At 38.4% G+C, this 17,846-nt stretch overlaps 1 protein-coding gene across 1 annotated transcript in view; it reads left to right on the forward strand.

Annotated features, from left to right (window-relative positions):
- LOC106986632 (complement C5) overlaps positions 1 to 17,846 on the forward strand; it is a 91,494-nt gene that overhangs the window by 38,958 nt on the left and 34,690 nt on the right. Inside the window, exons 19-26 of the mRNA XM_015084812.3 lie at positions 1,088 to 1,161; positions 1,859 to 1,998; positions 3,987 to 4,214; positions 5,664 to 5,724; positions 10,590 to 10,679; positions 12,543 to 12,755; positions 13,224 to 13,299; positions 16,616 to 16,775. Of these exons, the coding sequence (XP_014940298.2) occupies positions 1,088 to 1,161; positions 1,859 to 1,998; positions 3,987 to 4,214; positions 5,664 to 5,724; positions 10,590 to 10,679; positions 12,543 to 12,755; positions 13,224 to 13,299; positions 16,616 to 16,775 (1,042 nt within the window). The remainder of the gene's footprint in view (positions 1 to 1,087; positions 1,162 to 1,858; positions 1,999 to 3,986; positions 4,215 to 5,663; positions 5,725 to 10,589; positions 10,680 to 12,542; positions 12,756 to 13,223; positions 13,300 to 16,615; positions 16,776 to 17,846) is intronic.

The following is a 17,846-nucleotide window of genomic DNA, read 5'->3' on the forward strand; positions in this document are numbered from 1 at the left end:
TCTAATTTTCCCTCCACAGTGTCACCCATTGCAGCTGACATTCCCCCGGGGCTAGCACTTCCTCTGGTAAGCCTTCCCACCAATCTCCCCCACCCTATCAGTGACTGGGGTAATTACCCCTCCCAATCAACCCTGTTGCCTATATCATACAGTGTTATAATGGCCTGTCTACCTGCTGTCTCCCACATGAGAAGGATTCTTTCAGGGCAAAGACTAAATTCAGATTACTGTTTTATATTCCAGACCTGGCATAGGGTCCAGCTTGTTAGAGGCACTCAAATAAATGTGTTGAATCAATGCACACTGGCTCTGAACTTTTTAAATGATTTATTGGTACAGTTATTACAATGAACTACAATATATTTACTTAACTGTTTCTTCTACTAGACTATAAACTATTTGAGAATAGGTTTTTATCTCGTAAGTGCTGCATATTCAGTATTTAGTGCTATGCCTGACTCAAAGTTGGTGGACAACAGCTGTTTGTTGGATCAAAGAAATAAATGTATAAGCTTAATCTTAATCAGAATTTTTTCATTATGGGGGCACCTGGGTGGCTCAGTCGGTGGGGCATCTGACTCTTGAGTTCAGCTCAGGTCATGCACGGTTCAGGATTGGGCCCTAGTCGAGCTCCATGTTGACACAGCAGAGCCTGTTTGGGATTCTCTCTACCTCCCGCCCCCACCCCTCCCTCTCTCCCTAAATATATATTAAAAAAAGAAATTCTTAGTTATGTTGACTTTGTTATGAGCACCGTTAAGATGCATTACCTTTCTTCCCTATTTTAGAACATAGCACACGATAAATATTTTTTCTGTATGTTTTGAGTTTGCGGTGTTTCCAAGGCATCTTTCTGAATTTGAATTCTCATACAAGTGAAATATTTAAAAACAAGCAACAAGTAGGAGAGTTAATGAATCTATTTTTCTGGTTTGATTTTTCCTTAACACCTGATGTCATTTTGCTTTATTGTGAATTTTTTCTTTCTTCTAAAATAGTAGGCAGCAAACATTCTGTTTAGCGAATGGGGGCAAATTGGGCTACTCAATGTTTCACTGTGTTTGAATATTAACACATTAATTTTCAGAAGCCAATTGCAATTTGTGCTACCTGATTCTCTAACTACCTGGGAAATTCAAGGTGTTGGCATTTCAAATAGTGGTAAGCAAACTTAAGTTGTATGCTCATTTAAGGAGTGATTTTGTTAGCAAAATGTGGTTTTTTTGTTACAATTTATAAACTCACCCAGGACTTCAGTGGTGTCATTTGTTAAATATCTTTTTAATATACTACAAAAAGACTTGGATATGCCCATATCTCTGACCATATTGACGAGCATTTTATAAATGCTAATGTCCATTTCCCATTTCCTTTGTTTTTCTCAGTGACTGGGAGCTTGAGTAGAGTTAGAAGCAAATGTATTACTTTTCCCTTGGGCTAATTCCCTTTTGTGGTGATTTAGTGGAGGTACTTTATAAATCACTTCAGGGTTGGTTTCATCTGTTTGTATTTTTTATTTCTTTAAAATCGTGGTTTCCACAATCAAAATTTTATACCCATTAAATACAGCCAATAATGCATATCCAAAAAGAGATTTGGTACTTGAGTTGATAAACATCCTCATGCCTTAAATAGAATTAAATATTTGTTGGAGAAATGAAGTTTTCTGTTAATACCAACAATTATTGAAATAAAGATCAATGAGTGGAAAATTCAAGGACATGACAGTACAGAGAAAAATATGATACAGTATTCCTTTTTCCTTGAAGGAAAGCAATTCTTAGACGTAGTAGTACTAATAAGGCATTAATAGGAATTCCCTAATATGCCTCTACTTTGCTTTCCCTTTGGACCAAAGGTATATGTGTTGCTGATACTCTCAAGGCACAGGTGTTCAAAGATGTCTTCCTGGAAATGAATATACCATATTCTGTTGTACGAGGGGAGCAGATCCAGTTGAAAGGAACTGTTTACAACTATAGAATGTCTGGTATGCGGGTGAGTAGGTATTTATGGTATGTTCAGATAAATGGAAAAAGGAAGAATTCTCTGATTTTATATGAATTCTATTCATGGAATGATCACATACACACACAAAAACACAAAAATTCAGCTCAGTGAAGGGATGAAGAAAGGCAGACTTAAGACACGTATTCTTATAACTCCAATTTAAAGAAGAATACAAGTCTGTAAGATAATCAGTATACTGTGGAGGCTCAGAGAAAGGGCTTCACAGGCAGTTCATTTATGTCCCTGGATTCTGAGTTTCTTCATCGTCTTGCATCTAACAGCCCTTTCCTTCTCTCTGTCTTTACCAGTCATGCTCATCTTTGCTTTGTAGATGTCCGGGTCCCCTCTGAAAGTTATTTCAGACATCGCACCGTTACTTTGTAGCTACAGGTCTGCACATCACTGAAACCTCCAATCCCTTGACTTCGTCACTCCTCTGTTATCCATTAGCCCTCTGCTGTCTTTACTTCGCTCCTTGTTCAGGTTAGAATCCATAAACTACCACTATAATCATAAACCACACTAGTTAAAGTCATGTTAATTCCCTTAATTCTCTCTCACTCCTGGGTACACTCCCTGAAAAACTCCAACCATGGTTGGACCTACCATTTCTCTTCTTTTTGCCGCACACAGCTAAATAGAGAATTACGCAATAGGGTGACTGATTTCATTTGAAAATCACAGTCACAAAACTTTATATGGGAACTCAGTGTGTCCAAAAATTTAACTATAGTTTTTATTTATTTTTTTCAATTTATGTATTATTTAATTTACATCCAAGTTAGTTAGCATATGGTGCAACAGTGATTACAGGAGTAGATTCCTGAATGCCCCTTACCCATTTAGCCCATCCCCCCTCCCCAAACCCCTCCAGTAACCCTGTTTGTTCTCTATATTTAAGAGTCTTTTATGTTTTGTCCCCTTCCCTGTTTTTATATCATTTTTGTTTCCTTTCTCTTATGTTCATCTGTTTTGTATTTTAAATTCCTCATATGAGTGAAGTCATATATTTGTCTTTCTCTGACTAATTTTGCTTAGCATGATACCCTCCAGTTCCATCCACATAATAACTATATTTTTTAAAAAGCTCTAATTTCATTCTCAGCGGTTTCCAAAAAGTTTGCTTACATGCTCTCTAAATGCTGAGGGGAAAGCTATGTACCCCATTGACATATTTTGAATTAGCTTCTAAAATTTTTTATCATAAGTTCAAAAAATATGCTAATCTATAACTTTTGGAATATTTAAATATTAATATTTTAATGAAATGGTTATCTCAGATTTCTAAATGCATATAGCAGAATCTAAATGCCATAAAATTCCATTTTAATATACCCAAATAAACTGTAATTACTAACAGATTAAATACCAATTCCTCTTTGTGAACACATATTTCCATTTCACTCTCCTAATGTTGTATATGCTATGCTTGAATGTTTTCTATTGATCACCCTCATACTATGATGCAAAAAAAGTAGATATTTGAAATCAAAATATTTTTTTAAGTTTATTTATTTATTTTGAGGGAGAGAGAGCATGAGCAGGGTAGGGGCAGAGGCAGAGAAAGAGAGACAGTGAGCACAAGCTGTGCGGGAGCAGAGAGAGGGAGAGAGAGACAATCCCAAGCAGGCTCCACACCGTCAGCATGGAGCCCAATGGGGGCTAGAACTCATGAGCCATGAGATCAAGACCCAAGCCGAAACCAAGATTAACCAACTGAGCCACCCAGGTGCCGCTGACATTGAAATATATTTAAATTCTATGATTATAAGACCCCAATGTCAAGTAATTGCTTGAGGATTTAGTTTAAATTGTATAAGGATTTTGATACACATTTCTCCTCTGCCTTAGAATCTAAGGGATTATTTAACACTGTAAAAATATCAGGGAGAGTTTGTATCCAGACAAACATGGTCCAGGCATACTTTCCTTATCATAAAGTGTTTTAATGTAACTGTTTACTGGTGATATTTCAGTTCTGTGTTAAAATGTCTACCGTGGAGGGAATCTGTACATCCGGAAGCCAAGCCATTGGCCACCAGGGCATAAATCCCTCCAAATGTCTATCCCAGAGAGTAGAAGGTTCCTCCAGTCATTTGGTGACCTTCAGCGTGCTTCCCCTGGAAATCGGCCTCCACAACATCAACTTTTCACTGGAGACTTCACTTGGAAAAGAAATCTTAGTAAAAACATTACGAGTGGTGGTAAGAAAAATACGCTTTTTCTGATTCTTTTTAAAAACACTTTTTTCATAGAAAGGGAATTAAGAGTACATTTAACCGTGATGAGCACTGAGTAATGTATAGAATTGTTGAATCACTATATTGTACACCTGGAACTAATATAATGATGTATGTTGATTACACTGGAATTAAAATTTTTAAAAAGAAAGGAAAAGAACAATAACAACAAAAAAACCCAACTTTTTCCAGTCTGAAAAAAAATGTCAGCAACTTATCACTAAGTGGTTCAGAAAGAACACAGAGAAGAATAATGTAAATGTAATAAAATGGTAACATTTGTGGGAAACTGGGGGGGAAGGTTATCTCAGATTTTTTTTTTTACTATTATCATAACTTTTCCTTAAGTCTGACATAGTGTTTTAAAATTTAAATAAAACAATGATACTTGCTTATTGTAGAAAATATAGAATACTGAAAAACCACAGAGAAGAAAATTATATCACTGATAACTACCACACCCAGAGATATACAGCTTTAACAATTTGGTATATAGCCTTTCAAGCTTTTTCCCCCTAGCACATTCAGAAGGTCTTAAAATCTATGTGCCAGACATTATGCCAGGTATTGGAGATATAACAGTAGATAAGATACAGCCCATGCATTTACAGTTTAGGATTTATAGTCTACAGAAATTTTCCATTTACAAATGAGTAAACAGGGTAAAAAAGAAAACTATCATTTATTAAAGTACTATTTACCCACATAGTCTGTTGAGTGTTTTCATGTTATTTTACTAAGATTAAGATTCTCACCAAGAGTCACATGGCTAGTTAATGACAGAACTGGGCCTTCTTGGGTCTTCATTCTCTGATTTCTGTTTTAAGCCATGAAATCACTTCAGTAAACATGTACTGACCTATTTTGTCCAAGGCATGCTCTATGCATCCTTGCATGGTGTTTCCATGCGCAGACTCTGAAGACAGGCTCTCTGGGTTTGAATCCTGGCTCCACTGCTTACAAGCGGTGTGCATTGGATAAGTTTCTTGATTTCTCTATGTGTCATTTTCCTCATCTATCAAATGGGAGTAATAATATCATCTACTTCATAGAGTATTTTTTGAGGTTAAATGAGCTAATACATACAAAGCACTTAGATCAATTACCTGGCTTATAATAACTTCTATTTAAGTATTTGCTCTATTATGAAAATAGCCAGAAAATCTTATCCTTGCATGTATTAATGTAAATATTTAAACATATTTGACCTTTAAAAAAATGATTTTTCAATCAGAAAGTGGTCAAGTGGATCCAAGAATTCAGGTCATAATAAATTTAATTATGTTCTTTTGTCATTTGAAGGGGGCATCCAAAATCCAGTGAACAAGTTAAGTTACAGTTAAATGAGGAACAAGTTAACTGAGGGAGTTAAGTTTAATTATATTCTTGACTGAATGTTTTCTGCCTTTTTAGCCAGAAGGTGTCAAAAAGGAAAGTTATGCTGGTGTTACTCTGGACCCAAGGGGTATTTATGGTAGGCAAAATGATTTTGTATTTTATACGTTATCTTTTGCCCTAGAAATTCAAGTGTATAGGTAACCTGAAACACTGTTTTTTAAAATGTTAATTGTCTGGGGATGCCTGGGTGGCTCAGTTGGTTGAGCAACCGACTTCGGCTCAGGTCACGATCTCACGATCTCACAATTTGTGAGTTCAAGCCCCATGTCGGGCTCTGTGCTGCCAGATCAGAGCCTGGAGCCTGCTTCAGATTCTGTGTCTCCCTCTCTCTCTGCCCCTCTCCTGCTTGCACTCTGTCTCTCAAAAATAAACATTAAAAAAAATTTTTAATGTTAATTGTCTGGGGTCAGAAATACCACTTCTTAGTTCATTGACATTCTTGATTACATGTGTTATACTGTAATCTGAACGTGTTTAGAACAAAGAAAAATAATTCCATTAGTTTTAGTGCAAAGCATTGAAATAGTAATAATTGCATGATTTCTCTTTATATATTAGTCATTTTGTATCTATCACAATAATAATTTACAATACCTTCTTATAGAGCCATCAACCCAAAGAACACCTAAGAAAAAGTCATCTATGTGCTAATTTAACATGCATGATTTGAAAACACAAAAATGCTGATTAATCACTTAACTAACCCATTCCTCATTTTTCCTGCTTCCCTGATTTTACCCATCAATAAAGATATTCTGAATCTTCTCGCAGTTAGAATTTTGCAAACATTTGAGCATCTAATCAAGGCCTAAATATATACATATATGAAATAAATATGTAAATATAAATATTTATATTTATAATATATATATGAAATTTAGAATGTGTTCAGCTAACAATTCTTTTCAACAACAAAGAAGACAGCCTTCCATAGTCCTTAGTAAATGGTTAAAATTTACCTTATTATTGCATCCAATCATTTTCCTTTTCTTTCAGTGATATAGCAATGAGAAAAAAAGTTTACTTACACATCAAGAAAGCCATTTCCTCTGAGAAAGCAAAGAATTCAGACGTTTACATTTAAATCAGCTGAGAATCATAAGCATACTAAGGATGACTTCAACAGAGTAACAAAAAGAAAAATTCATCCTACATGCACATGCTAATTTTTTTCTTTAATTTTAGCTTCCCACAGACCTTCTTCCAGCCTGTCCATTGTGAAGGATCTGTGGGTAGAGATATTTCAAATCCTGAGGTTTGGGGCCTCGTGCAGTTAAATCAAGCCTCAGAGCCACTGTGTCCTTTGGCTTTCCTTCCTTTGTACCTTTAATGCCTCCTGTACCCAAAATGGCCCTGTCTTACACATCCCAGGCGTGGACATCAGGGCCACAAGATGGGAATGATCTTTTATCTGGAGATAAATCTCTCCATCAAAAATCTTGATCAAATAAATAATATGCCTATGTCTCTTTCCAATCTTGCCATCTGATTTTTTCCCTTATTGTTTGAGACAATTTAGATTTAAGCAGCTTTGTTACTTTCTGGAGAGCTAAATAGGGTAAAGATGACAAGTAATTCTGTCCAGTTGAGTTTGGAGATTTTATTAAATACTTCCAATATTTATATATTGGAATTTCTATACCAGTATGATACTTTATAGAATTCCATTTTTTAAGTGTTTGTTTGTTTGTTTATTTATTTATTTATTTATTTTTGAGAGAGAAAGAGAGACAGTGTGAGCTGGGGAGGGGCAGAGAGAAAGAGAAAGAAAATCCTAAGCAGGCTCTGCGCTGACAGAGGCAGGGCTCCAACTCACAAACCTTAAGATCATGACCTGGGCCAAAGTCTGACGCTTAACTGACTGAGCCACCCAGATGCCCCTAAAATTCCATTAAAAAAAAAAAAGGCTAAGATGTATTTGGAAAAGTAAATGGACAATAACATCGCTGAAAATTTGAAAAACTATATGTCAGTGAGGGAGAAGGAAGTGTCAGAGCAAATTGTAATTAAAATTGCATGACATCAGCTTAAAATGAGAACTAAATTTGGAAACTCAGTCCCACGAGCCCTCATCTTGACTTCCTGCTTCCTCTCCCCAACGAGCCCTTTGCCTCCAAATCCTTTCTTCCCTCGGCTGCAGGGAGCCCGTCTCGCCCTCCTCTCTTCCTGGCACACCACATCGTTGGCGGTCAGGGCAGGCCCCTCTCGTGTTTTCTCCCTGCATTGCTGACCCCTACTCTTAGTTCCATTCTCTTCCTGGCATGCACTCAAATCCTCGTCTACATTCTATTCTATGTCGCAAGTTTGTAAACGCAACACTCTGTCTTAAAGAAATAGTCACTGCTTCTTACATAGTGTCTCCGAGTCTATTCCACCACAGTTTTTCTTAGCGACAGATTTTCCACCACCATAAACCATGCTGAACATCCTTACACGTCTCCCTTTACAAATCCGCATCAGCCTCTAGCTGGACTGTATATCCAGAAGTGTGACCCCTGGGTCAAAGGGCATACATATCCTGAATATTATTTACGGCTGTCATATCGGTCTTCAGAACCACTGTGCTGCTTTCAGATCCACCAGCATTGCATAAAGCTTGTCATCTGCCTATATCCTTACCAACACTTGGTATTATTACCTGCATCTATAAAATGTGCCGCTTGGGCATACAATATCTCGTTGTTTTAATGTGGAGTCTTCTGATTACAAATGATTTTTAACCTTTCTCCATATGTTTATGGGCCATTTGCGCTTCCTATTCTGTGAATTACCTATTCTTATCTTTTGCCCTATTTCCTATTTGCCATTTGGGTTTTCTTGTCTATTGATTTTTGTCTCTGATGTGCTTGCTTTGGTAGCACATATACTAAGATTTTTGTCCCTGGTGTACTTTTTTGAGCAATAATTTTAACAGGAATCCTTTACTCTGATACGGTCAAATTCATTATAATTTTACCTTAAGGCTGTTATATATTTGGGGGGTAATCTTTAAGAAGTCTTTCCCCACCCTTAGTTCACAAAGATAATGTTGTATCCTATTGGTTTTACAGATTTAACTCGTAAATGTTTTAATCTCTCTGGCATCTACCTTTTTTTTTTTTTTTTTTTACAATTTTTCTAATGTTTATTTAGTTTTGAGAGAGACAGAGCACAAGTGGGGGAGGTGCAGAGAGAAAGGGAGACACAGAATCCAAAGCAGCTCCAGGCTCTGAGCTGTCAGCACAGAGCCTGATGCAGGGCTCGAACTCAGGAACTGTGATCCCTATCTGAGCTGAAGTAGGATGCTTAACCGACTGTGCCTCCCAGGGGCCCCACCTCTGGCATCCAGCTTCTTATGTAATGTCTTGATGAGTCTTCTATCATGCTTTCTGACAAAGAGTAAAATTGACTTCTCTTAGTTTTAGTTTTCTCTTCTGTACCTTTTCCATCTGGGAGCACAGTTGCTAATGAGAATTGAGATAGTCAAGGGTGGGCATCAGTGGAAAAATAGTGGGGGATAGAATCTAGATAATTTCAGAGAGCCTACTGTCATTAAGTACAATGTATTGAGCATGAACTGTTTGCCAGGCTCTTTGTCTGTATTACTTTCGCCCTCATAAAAACCCTTGGAGGAAAATGTGATTGCCTCTGTTGAACTGAGGAGCACAGTGAGGCATAGAAAGCTGAAGTGTCCTGCCCGGTGCCACGTATAGAGTGAGCTCCTTCTGAACCCCATGCTCTTTCAACCACACCGCAAACCTCTTAAATGTCTTCACTGAGTTTTATTTCAATATTATATCCTCGGCATTTATTAAAGGTTAGTGAAGAAAGAAGTTACCTGAGGAACATTCCTGTCTCTTCTGCAAAGTCCTCTGGCTTGTCCATTGAATGGCAAAAGGTCACTATTGTCTGTTAACATCTGCCCTGTGCCAGGGACTGTGCTAAATGCTGGGATTACAACATTTAATAAGAGATGGTTCCTGCCCTCAGAGCTTTCTTGGAAAGACAATAGTGTGTGTGTGGGGGGGGGGGGGGGTCTCTTTGTGGTGACTGCTGTGGGCTCTGCAGTAAAACTTCCTGAGCTCAGATCCAAGCCCCATCTGCACAGCTCTGTGACCTTGAGCAAGTTGCTTTCCAAACCTCAGTTTCCTCATCTATAAAATAAAAATAATGACAATAGACTTGGCATACAGGATTGTTGTAAGATCCAGTATAACAATGCATTTAAGAGCTCGGCAGAGTGCTTGTTCTACCAATAGAATGATAAATGTCATTTTTGTGAAATAAACCAATGATTAAAGTAGAAAAATGCTCTGATACAGGTATGCTAAAACTCTGTTATTGCACATAGAGCAAAAGTGTCTAAGTTAAATCAAGAGAGATTGGAAAGAATTTCAGGGCATGTTTCCCAAAGGAGATAATCTCATGTACCCTTGACTAAGGAATTACTTTAGTTATTTTTAGCTTTCAGTTCTGAGAATAATTTTCTCTCTTTGGACAAAACGGCATGCTCCTTTTTTCTGGTGGATAAAATTTATATATCCTATTTATTTCCTATCTTGTAATGACCAGGAAGCTTACAGTTAAATTGAATGCTCTATTTAAAGAGATTATATAAGCCTAGGGTTTGATAAAAATCCTTGATTATTTTTAATTTCCTTTTTAGACTTTAATGTTATTATAAAAGAGTCTTTTAAAACAATTCCTCGGAAGCTGGTATATTATAAATAATCTGCTACTGGTGCTCCCTCAAGAATTCTGTGTAAATCCAATAATTTTTTTTAAATGTTTATTTATTTATTTTGAGAGAGGGAGGGAGGGAGGGGCAGAGAGAGAGCCCAATGCAGAACTCAATGTCATGAACCATGGGATCACAAACTAAGCCAAAATCAAGAGTCAGATGCTTAACTAGCTGATCCGCCCAACCACCCCAATCTAATTTTTTTTTTTTTTAATTTTCAGGTGTCGTTAGTAGACGAAAAGAGTTCCCATACAGGATACCATTAGATTTGGTCCCCAAAACAAAAGTCAAAAGGATCGTGAGCGTAAAAGGTAAATTGACATATGCCATTTTTATTTCTCATTTCACTTTATGCTTCGCACTACCATCAAATATCCTCGTGATTATTCTGTTTCTCCTCCTCTCTCCTCAGCAGCATATACAAATCCATCTCTACCCCTTCCACCTTCAAACCTCCAACCACTTTTCCAACCGTCTTCTTCCACTGGCCTGATTTAAATAGAGGTTCATGCTCCCATGATGGAGGGTGGGCGGCTGTCATTGACCCAAAGACTTCTCTAAAACTTTCCATGATCTTAGCGACCACTCTTGCACCAGACAAGGCTCTTCGACATACACGTGGCCTCACCAGGGGTGCACTGCTCTACTGAAACACAACATCAGTCCCAAAGGGGTTCTCTTCCTTCTGGTACATTGGCGGAAGGGGAAGCTTTGGTGGGCTTTCCCTCGTCCCTAGCCTTTATAAGTCAATAACAGATCATTAAAATAATAGAATGTCCTGACTACATTTTAGCTCAGAGAGAGCCCTGGACTCACAGAATGTTAGTACTGGAGAAAACTTAAGTTTATTTATTTATTTTGAGAGAGAGAGAGCGTGCAAGTGAGTGTGAGGGTGGGAAGGGCAGAGAGAGAGAGAGAGAGAGAGAATCCCAAGCAGGCTCCACGCTATCAGCACCGACACAGGGCTCAATCTCACAAAACTTGAGATCATGACCTGAGCTGAAATCAAGAGTCAGATGTTTAGGGGCACATGGGTGGCTCAGTCGGTTAAGCTTCCAACTTCGGCTCAGGTCATGATCTTGTAGTACATGAGTTCAAGCCCCGCATCGGGCTCTGTGCTGACAGCTCAGAGCCTAGAGCCTGCTTTGGATTCTGTCTGTCTGTATGTCTGTCTTTCTCTCTCTTTATTTATCTCAAAAATAAATAAACATTAAAAGAAAAAAAAAAGTCAGATGTTTAACAGACTGAGCTACCCAGGCACCCCAGGGAACAACTTTTCTAATCATGTGCGATCCTATTGGATGTGTAAATACTGGTTTGCCCAACATTGCATGGTGAGTTATGGACAAAGCCCTCACAGTCCAGGCTTTTGCTTTCCTTTGTGGGAGCAATTGATTAATAGGGTCTACAATGTCTAAAGCTATCAGGTTGAACGACAACTAATTTTCCATGTCCTCTATGCAGTAATCTGCCCACTACATTATACCATCTTACCACCATATTTGAGTGGTTATTTTTAAGGCTATTCTTCATGTTTCTTTCTTTTTTGTTTTAATTTTTTTAATGTATTTTATTTTAAAGAGAGAGCAGAGGAGGGGCAGAGAGAGAATCTTAAGCAGGCTCTATGTTCAGTGCAGAGCCCCAGGTGGGGCTCAATCCCATGACCCTGGGATCATGACCTGAGACAAAATCAAGAGTCTGACACTCAATCACCTGAGCCACCCAGGTGCTCCTTGGTGTTTCTTTTAAATCCATATTCCTGACCAGATCTTTTTTGTCTCTCCCCAGCTAAGAAGGAATTCAATTGCTTAGATAAAAAGGAAAGAACAGAGAGAGTTGCTCTTCTCTGTATTTAAAAAAAAATTTTTTTTAATTTTAGTGTTTATTTTTGAGAGAGAGAGAGAGACAGAGTGTGTGGGGGGAGGGGGAGAGAAAGAGAGAGGGAGACACAGATCCTAAAGCAGGCTCCAGGCTCTGAACTGTCAGCACAGAGCTCGACATGGGGCTCAAATTCATGAATCATGAAATCATGACCTGAGCCGAAGTTGGACGCTTAACCTACTGAGCCACCCAGACACCCCAAGTCTGCTCTCTGTTTAAAATATACCATTACTCAGAAGTTGATAGCAATTGATTTCGTCTACCTTGAGTTTTTGTTTGTTTGTCTATTACAGGACTGCTTATAGGAGAGGTCATGTCTACAGTTCTGAGTCAGGAAGGCATTGACATTCTTACCCACCTCCCCAAGGGGAATGCAGAAGCAGAACTGATGAGCATTGTCCCAGTATTCTATGTTTTTCACTACCTGGAAGCAGGAAAAAATTGGAACATTTTTTCTACTAATTCACTTATTCAAAACCAGAACCTGAGGAAAAAATTAAAAGAAGGTAAAAAAAAAAATCCATTTTACACACTATACCTAAAGATCTTGTGGTTCTTAAACCAATGGTGCCATTAAACCAATATATAATTTTATGAATTATACAAACACATGATTGTAAAAGCATTTCTACAAAAAGAGAATCGTGAGGTAGATGCAACTACATAAATAAACACTATTTTCTGTAGCATTTTGGCTTAACTTACCAAAATGCCTGGACGAGAGACAAGACATCTGCCTTCCAACCTCTACAGAGCACTTCCTTACTTCTTGAATGAGCTCAGAATGTTCTACTTGATAATTCCCCATTCAAGCAGTTCACATACTTCTTTTGAGAAATTTAACGTTGGCCACAGAGCACATGCGTGCTGCCCAACACCGAAGGAAGTTTACCATTCCCAGGAGCTAATAAAGCACTCTGTGAGTAGAGATAGAGGTCAGTGAAGCACTGTGTTCTTTCTCTGGTGCCTCATAGGGATGGTGAGCATCATGTCCTACAGAAATGCTGACTCTTCTTACAGCATGTGGAAGGGTGGCAGTGCTAGCACTTGGTGAGTATAAAGGTTTTGATTTGCATTTTCATAAAATGGTTGCCTAACTAACTAAAGAATAACGGTCTTAATGGAAAGTCCATTCATCCAGTTGCTCAGGCTAAAAGTCTAGTAATTTCTCATTGCCCTCTTTCTCTTACAAGCCACATCCGATCCAGCAAATACTTTTGGCTGTACCTTCAAAACATATCCTGAAGTTGGCTGCTTCTCACCAACCCCATCACACCATCCTGGTCCAAGCCACTCTTGTTTGTTTGTTTGTTTCTTTCTTTCTTTCTTTCTTTCTTTCTTTCTTTCTTTCTTTCTTTTTCTAACTTTATTTAAATCCAAGTTAGTTAACATGTAGTGTAATAATGGTTTCAGGAGTAGAATTTAGTGATTCATCACTTATGTATGACCCCCAGTGCTCATCCCAACAAGTGCCCTCCTTAATGCCCATCCCCTCACCCACCTCCCCTCCAACAACCCTCAGTTTGTTCTCTGTATTCAAGTGTCTCTCATGGTTTGCCTCCCTCTCTGTTTTTATCTGAATTTTCCTTCCCTTCCCCTATGTTCATCTGTTGTGTTTCTTAAATTCCACATATGAGTGAAATCATACAATATTTACTCTTCTCTGACTGACTTAATTTGCTTAGCATGATACACTCTAGTTCCATCCATGTTGTTGCAAATGGCAAGATTTCATTCTTTTTGATGACCAAGTAATATATCATTTCTTACCTGGGTTATTGCACTAGCCTCCCCTTGTCTTTTGTCTTCAGCCCTTGCCCTTCTTTGTCTATGCTGAACACAGCTGCTGGAGTGACCCTGTTAAAACATAAGTTAGGTCACATCACTCGAAATGGTTCAGGAGCTTCCCAACTTACCGTGGGTAAAAACCAGACTTCTTACTGTGAACTACCCTACCTGGTCTGGCCTCGCCTCACCTCTCCAACTGCATCCCTCACTTCTCTCTTTTATTCCACGCAAGCCCTACTGGCCTCTTCGATGTTCCTTGAACCTAGCGGGATGCTTCCACTTTAGGGCCTTTGCACTGACTGTTCCCTCTGTCTGAGATGCTCCTCCCCAGGCATCAGTGCCTAGTTCCCTTACCTCCCTCAGGTCTTTACCAAAAGTCACCTTCTCAGCGAGGCCTCTGCTAATCATTCTAATCTCATTCTCATCCCAACATTTCATCCCAAGCTTTCCTTTTCTCCTTAAAATTTGTCACTAACATTCTTACTTATCTCACGTGTAGTCTATCTTGCCACTAGAATGTACTCTCCACATGGGCAGTTCCAAGTGTTCTTCGTGCCTGGTACATGCCTGACACATAGCAGGTGCTCACGAAGTGCTTATTTAGTGAAGCATGATAACCTCCTTATTTCTGATGATTTGAAGGAAAGACCATTGAAATTAATTGAAAGGCTATAAGGCAATCTGCTTTCAAAAAAATGCTATCATGTGCTGACGAAATATTTAATGAAAACATGGTGTTCCAGGTGCCTTGTAGATTCAACTGTGTGAAACACTTTTAAGGATCTGACAATCTACGGGGCGCCTGGGTGGCTCAGTCTGTCGAGTGTCCAACTTTTGCTCAGGTCATGATCTCACGGTTCATGGGTTCTGTGCTGACAGCTTGGAGCCTGGAGCCTGCTTCCAATTCTGTGTCTCCTTCCCTCTCTGCCCCTCCCCTGCTCACACTCTGTCCTCTCTCTCTCAAAAATAAATAAACATTAAAAATTTAAAAAAAAAGAACTTTACAATCTGGAATAACTGACTTTTATATTATGCCCTTTTAACTACTGACAGTCCCCAGGATTTCATTCTTGACCCTCTTATTTTCTGTAGTTTCTCATTGTGCAATCTCATCCTAACCCATGATTTCCATAATTTCTACACAGGTGATTCCCTAATTAATGTCTCAAGGCCTAACTTTTTTCCTAAGCTCCAGATCCATATTTCTAGGGATCTGGGAATCAAAGCCCTTCAAACATAATCCATGCCAAATTCATTCTTTTGTTTTTGTTTCCTTAATATGTGGGCAGCAATACTCTATACTAAAGCTTGAATCTTCCCTTTCCTTTTTGTTCTATATCCAATCAGTGATCAAGTCCCATGGATTGTACCTTAGAAGTGGGTCTAACCATGTGTGGGTGGCACATTTTAAAAGACACATAGACCCCTGGAACACGCCGACTGGAGGATACCAACCAGGATGCAAGGGGTTGGTGTTGGTGAGACTGGAAACCAGCACAGCAGCAGCTGGGGACTAAATGCCTGGAGAACAGAAAATCCCCTTTCCCCCCAGAAGATACAATAACCTCTCAGTAGACACCTCTCAGTAAATACCTCTCAAGAGTTCTAGGCAAGCCTGAGTTCAGCCAGAAACACAGAAATATTTGGGTACTTTCCCAGACCCAACTCTACAAGTTCCTTGAGAGAAACATATACACAGAATAAAATGGTCAGTACCTGAATACTTTCAAAATATTTTTTTGAGAAATATAAGGAAGATACAAAAAAAAGTACGTAGAATAATGCATCATTCCTTGTAGAAAGAAAAATGAAAATAAATTTCTTAAGTGAGGGTGAAAGTCAAGTGGGCTGACTTTCAAAAGCACCTGAGGGGCCAAAGAGTGGGCAGCTCTTGGCAGCTCAGAGAGAGAGAACGGGAGCGGGAGGAGGGAGTAGAGGCGTTGTGGGCTTATGAATTAGATACTCTTACGTATTCTTTGAGAGAATTGCTTCAAAAAGCAAAAACAAAACAAAACAAAAAAACCAAAACACCTCAGTAATCATGATAGCTCAAGCTTCCTTGTGAGGTGGTGAGTTCTGCATCAATGGCATGGCTCAAGGAGAAGCAAGGCAAACACTCCCATGAATGTTGGGGAGGAAAATTCAGGCTTTGGACAAGACTTTAGATTAGACGGCTTTACCCATTTTACAATCTAGAGTTTTAGGATTTTGCTCCTCAATGTCTCAAGTTCATGTGTCCATGCCCTGACTCAAAACTATTTGCTTCACCACTATTGTCTTTAACTTTAGAGTAATTTTGTTTTTAATCATCAGGCACCACTTTTTAGTTTGTGTGCTGGCCAACAATACTGCAATCACAAAAGATGTGCTGTTCACATTTGTTGACTGAATGCTTTTGGAGATCTTCCTAAAATCTTCTCTTCCTCTGTGCAATGGTGACAACTTACTTCAGAACTGTATGATTAAAAATATTATTTTCTTTTAAAGAATAAATATTGTATTAACTAAAACACACTATAAATTGGGAGCCCATAGGGATTGAACATCTAAATATTCGTCATGTGATTTTGTCTTAAAGGTTAACAGCCTTTGCTTTAAGAGTGCTTGGACAATTAAATAAATACATAGAACAGAACCAAAATTCAATTTGTAATACTTTATTATGGCTGGTGGAGAATTGTCAACTAGAAAATGGATCTTTCAAGGAGAATTCAGACTATCAACCAATAAAATTACAGGTAAGGAAACCAAGTATACAGATTAGCAACAGTTTAATTTACAAGTTTGAGTTTTGTTCTCATCCTATTTTAGGAGTTTCAAGAAGAGAAAACATACATAACCGTTTAAGAAACTCCTGTCATGTACAAGCAAAGAATATGAAAGTTCAGAAAATTCAGTATAGGTTACATGAGTGATGTCTTTGACATCATCTTGTGTAACAGGCATTGGTGGCTCATGGGGTGTAAGTGCTAGAGATCTCAGAACAGGTAAAATGTACTAATATGTCCCCACACCCTTGGTAGAGAACCTGTATGTGAAGTTTAGAGCCCTCTTACAGGTCAAGGCTGCAAGGTGTTGTCTTGAAAGGCGAGACTCTATTTACATCCTGTTAGTAAGAGAGATTGGGGTCAGTTTGTTAAACTGCAACAAAGTGTTGTTTAAGGTTAGAATCTACTTATAAACTTGAATTACAAAGCAATTATAGTATCTCTCCAAAATGTCATTACAGTATCTTCTGCTCCTTAGAATGTTCCTTTAAGATTCAACAGCCTTTATTTTATTTTATTTTATTTTATTTTATTTTATTTTATTTTATTTTATTTTATTTTATTTTATTTTATTTTATTTTATTTTATTTTTTGCCTGCCCTAACCCAATCCCTCCCTGGCTAACATGGGGCTCATAATGGTACTCTGCTGCACCAATAGCAGATTAGGACTCCCACAAGAAATGGAGGGCAACTGACACCATGCAGGTGCTATTTGAAGAGTAAAATACTACAACAATGTTTCACTTAAGATGCCCACCTATCCATCCATCCATCCATCCATCTATCCTTATTTATTCGACAACCATTCACTGAGCACCTAATACAGGCAAGGGTCTATTTTGAGTACAATCTGGGAGGAGGTGCGGGAAGGATGGCCTGCCACAGAGAAGCTCACACACTGGTAAGGAAAGTAGGCTCTACATACTCACAACACTAATCTACATATAACTGTGTGTGTTCATTTATTCATACGAGAAACACTTACTGAATGGGAACTAAGGGCTGCATGGTAGAGGCACAACAGTGAACTAAACTAATG

The sequence above is a fragment of the Acinonyx jubatus genome, chromosome D4 (genome assembly GCF_027475565.1).
Source record: "Acinonyx jubatus isolate Ajub_Pintada_27869175 chromosome D4, VMU_Ajub_asm_v1.0, whole genome shotgun sequence".
Taxonomy (NCBI): domain Eukaryota; kingdom Metazoa; phylum Chordata; class Mammalia; order Carnivora; family Felidae; genus Acinonyx; species Acinonyx jubatus.